This window comes from Sinocyclocheilus anshuiensis, unplaced genomic scaffold (assembly GCF_001515605.1).
Source record: "Sinocyclocheilus anshuiensis isolate Anshui unplaced genomic scaffold, SAMN03320099.WGS_v1.1 scaffold961, whole genome shotgun sequence".
In the NCBI taxonomy this organism is placed as follows: domain Eukaryota; kingdom Metazoa; phylum Chordata; class Actinopteri; order Cypriniformes; family Cyprinidae; genus Sinocyclocheilus; species Sinocyclocheilus anshuiensis.
Genome location: NW_015557049.1, coordinates 489,167 through 493,373, shown reverse-complemented (window position 1 = coordinate 493,373; position 4,207 = coordinate 489,167). Strand labels below are relative to the sequence as shown.

Genomic DNA, 4,207 nt, shown 5'->3' with positions numbered 1-4,207 from the left:
TATATATATATATATATATCTCTCTCAAGAACAAATATAATTCTATTTTGTATTTTATTTATTTATTTTTAATTTAATTTAATTTTTTTAATACTAAATTATACATTTCATAGTGTTTTTCTGCATTTTTATATTTATTCCAATGGCATGACAACGGAGCGGCCGGCGGACGTGAACATGGAAACAGGAAAACAAAAGACTTTCAAAACACGGAAACAAAAACACAGGGAGAAAGGGCACCTGTAACAGAAGAGGTCTGACGCAACAGGTTAGTAAATACAAATAAGTTTATCTGGTCACAGAGAGTACGGGTGTAGGTTCTATGGTTCAGAGGATGTGATGGTGAGGGAATAGTTCGAAGGATATGATGAGCGGGGTAATCCGGGTCTTTGGCTGTACAGGAGCTGGAATGCAGGCAGGAGGAGCACACACCTCAGCAATCCGGGAACTAGGAGGAACAGGAGACGAGGAGACACTTGGAGATGAGGAGTCACTAGAAGGAACACAGGAGGTAAGTAATGCAGGAAGTATTCAAATGGAAGCAGTAGTAAAGTTAGAGAGTCCTCTACGTGTGTACGAGACCGGACAATGAGGGTGTCTGAGGCTTGTGCTTTTATGCAGGCTGGTTGATGAGGTGCTTGATTGGTGACAGGTGCAGGTGCTCAGTACTCAGGTGAAGGTGTTTGCGGTGATTGGAAGGTGACTGAGTCTGGCCGATCTGTGACAGCGCCACTTACTGTTTGTAGGTCCGGTATTCTGTCACGGTGCTGCTACTGTGTCGGAGCGAGGAGACATAGGAGCATTTACAATTAGGAAATTCTTTATTAATTCAAAGGAACACGGAACACACACGTAGCAGGGGATAGACGAACAATACCGGATGCTGGACATGGAAAACCACAGGGCTTAAGAAACAAGGAACTAATTGGGACACGCCTGAAATCAATGAACATATGACACGAGGGAGAAACTAGGTCATGGGGAGAAAAACACAAGACACGGGAACACAGGACTGACAGGCAGTAACAATTTGAACAATATTTTGGAAACAATTTACAATAAGGTTTCATTAGTTAACATTAGTTAACATGAACTAAGAATAAACAGCAGCCTACTTCTACAGCATTTATTAATCTTAGTTCATATTAATTTCAACATTTACTAACGCACTATTAAAATCAAAAGTTGTGTTTGTTAACATTAGTTTATTCACTGAGTTTATGCACTCGCACGAAAATAAGAGGCGGGATTTATCGCACGAACCCATCACATTCAATCATAACCAATCACATCCAGTTATAGCGCGATGGAGGCATTGCCTCCTCTCAGAAAAGTCACGGCACGCTAAGGGGTCTCTGCTGAAAGTCTATGGACTGAAGGGAGGCAGGCCTCCGCTGTAACTTTACCTGTGGGACGCCATATTTAGTAATATTTGCGATTTATGTTTGTAATATCGATTATATTGTCATCCAATTTTTTTGAGGAGACACTGCCTCCCTTGCCTCCTCTCTCTCTCTCTCTCTCTCTCTCTCTATATATATATATATATCAGGGGTGGCGAACCCACGGCTCGCGAGCCGCTTGCGGCTCTTTCACTGCTCTTGTGCGGCTCTTCAATCTATCCACATGTTCTGTGTTTACAATCCCAATTTATTTTTAAAATGTCAAAACATAATTTTGCAATAAAGGGTTATGTATTTAAATGCATTTGCCGAATTTAATTTGGATTTTCAATATGTATTATTATTTATTTTCTTTCTTTTTTTTTTACACAACCTCTCGCGCGATTTAACATACGTTAGCCAGTTGACACACGATTGACGTGAAGTTCGTTAGTATCAATCGTCATGGCAGAGTCAGGGAAGCGTACAGCTAAGCGTAAATACGAAGATGAGCACAGAACATTTTTATCTGAATGGAAGACTGCACAATTAAGGAAGAGCTGCTTGACATTGTGCCGCTGAAAGACAGAACTCGTGGCATCGATCTGAAAGAGACACTGATGGCTGTTGTTGAGAAAGCAAATCTGCAGTTGTCAAAACTAACAGCAATAGCCACGGACGGAGCTCCAGCCATGTTGGGATCTGAGAAAGGTCTTATAGGGCTGTGTAGAGCTGATGATCGTTTTCCAGAATTTTGGACATTTCACTGTATTATCCATCAAGAGCACTTGGTGTCTAAAAAGCTGAACTTAGACCACATCATGAAACCTGTGCTGGAAATTGTCAATTTTATACGCACACATGCTCTCAATCACAGACAGTTCAAAAATCTCATTGATGAACTTGATGAAGATCTTCCATCTGATCTGCTTCTTCACTGCGCTGTGAGATGGCTTTCAAGAGGTAATGTGGTTTCTCGTTTCTTTGAGCTTTTGAATCCAGTGAAGCTGTTCCTTGCAGAGAAACATAGGGACTATCCTGAGCTACATGATCCCCAGTGGATTTCAGATTTGGCTTTTTTAGTCGACATGCTGCATTATCTAAATGGACTGAATGTGGATCTGCAAGGGAAGTTAAAGATGCTGCCTGACCTGGTGCAGAGTGTTTTCACATTTATCAACAAACTCAAGCTGTTCAAGACACATCTACAAAAGAGAGACTTCACACATTTTCCGTCCTTGTTGAAGGCAAGTGGACAAGCAGCAGAGGTTGTAAAAGGGAGTACTGCACGGTATGTAACACTGCTTGAAAATCTTGAGCAAAGTTTTGAGGACAGATTCTCCAACCTACGGCAAAAAAGACCACAGATTACATTTCTGATCAACCCGTTCACTGCTGAATCAGACTGTTTAAAAGCCCCTTTAGTGGAAGATGAAGCAGCATCTCAGCTTGAAATGATCGAACTTTCTGAGGATGACAGACTTAAAAGTGTTCTGAGGGAAGGAACCGTGGAGTTTTGGAAGATCGTGCCGGTTGAGAGATATCCCAATGTCAAACGGGCTGCACTCAAACTACTGTCAATGTTTGGGTCAACTTACATCTGTGAATCACTTTTTTCGACACTAAAACAAGTGAAATCAAAGCATCGCTCTGTTCTTACTGACACACATGTGAAAGAGTTACTACGAGTAGCCACAACTGAATACAAGCCAGACCTAAAAAAGATTGTGGAAACCAAGGACTGTCAGGTGTCCCACTGAGTCAAGTAAAAGGAGGTAGGCTGATTTAAATCCATGAAAAAGATTGCGTTATGTAATTAGGCGTATAAGTTATTGTGATATACTGTTGTTTGCATATCTGTTGTGTGGCTCTTTGCAGTGATACATTTTTTTTTTGGCTCATTATGCCAAACAGGTTAGCCACCCCTGATATATATAATAAAACTATAACATTTTAAAGTCTAAACTGGACAGAGCTGGTGTCTTCATGAATGTCGGCAGTTTTGACAATAATATTAGAAGCATTTGAGCCCTTCCTCTCAGTGAATGTGTGTATTTATAGATCATTGCATTCCATCTCGTAACTTCTGCAGCTGGATATCTCTGGGGAGGACAATAACCGCGGTTGGGGATCTCTATATTATTTAGAGCTGAAAAAACATTTATCACAAATCACCCTGATGGAGACTTCACAGGCTCTCTGACTGACAGTTTCCTGAGCGGCATAACAGGAATTGAGCTGCTAGAGTGACAGTGATCCTGTCATTTATTTATCACTGGGAACCTGGTACCTGCACTGGTTCAATATTTAGCCAAGCTATGCTCACTGCATATTTAAATTAGGCCTGTCAAGTTCAGTTTTTTACACCGTATTTTTCAAATCGTGGCTTTTTCAGCAATACCAAGATGTTTTTGGACATACATTTGCAGCTGAAGTTCATGAATTGACAACGTTGCACTTTATCTGGCATATTGTGCCGTGAGTGATGTGAGTTTGATTTCATAGTCTTGATAACTTTCCTGTTATAAAATGAGGAGAATTCATAATAAAGACACAGCGTAGGTGTTTTCCTGACTGGCAGTAAATAAAAGAGGAGCACTGAGAGGAGTGGCGACTATCACAAAGCTGTCAATAAGAATGCAGATGAATAAAACTAAGCAGCAATGAATGGAAAGAAAGAACAAACAGTCAAATAAACAATTTCTATGTGCGGATGAGGGACGTTCACATATTAAAAATTCTTATCTGACTTTATTTGGTTTTTATTCCTCACAGCGCAGACTGCCAATCTGAGAGCTGAAGAATTCAATCATCTATATTGCGAT

At 40.5% G+C, this 4,207-nt stretch overlaps 1 protein-coding gene across 1 annotated transcript; it reads left to right on the top strand.

Annotated features, from left to right (window-relative positions):
- The first annotated feature begins 2,126 nt into the window (after window positions 1–2,126).
- Window positions 2,127–3,309, top strand: LOC107676376 (general transcription factor II-I repeat domain-containing protein 2A-like). The gene is made up of 2 exons (XM_016470896.1): window positions 2,127–3,157; window positions 3,297–3,309. Exon 1 carries the CDS (start codon window positions 2,204–2,206, stop codon window positions 3,140–3,142), a length of 939 nt encoding a protein of 312 aa, XP_016326382.1. The 5' UTR covers window positions 2,127–2,203; the 3' UTR covers window positions 3,143–3,157; window positions 3,297–3,309.
- Window positions 3,310–4,207: the final 898 nt, after the last annotated feature.

What these genes read in the sequence shown, in the direction of transcription:
- LOC107676376 (XM_016470896.1), top strand. Translation starts at nt 2,204, where the DNA reads ATGAAACCTGTGCTGGAAATTGTCAATTTTATACGCACACATGCTCTC.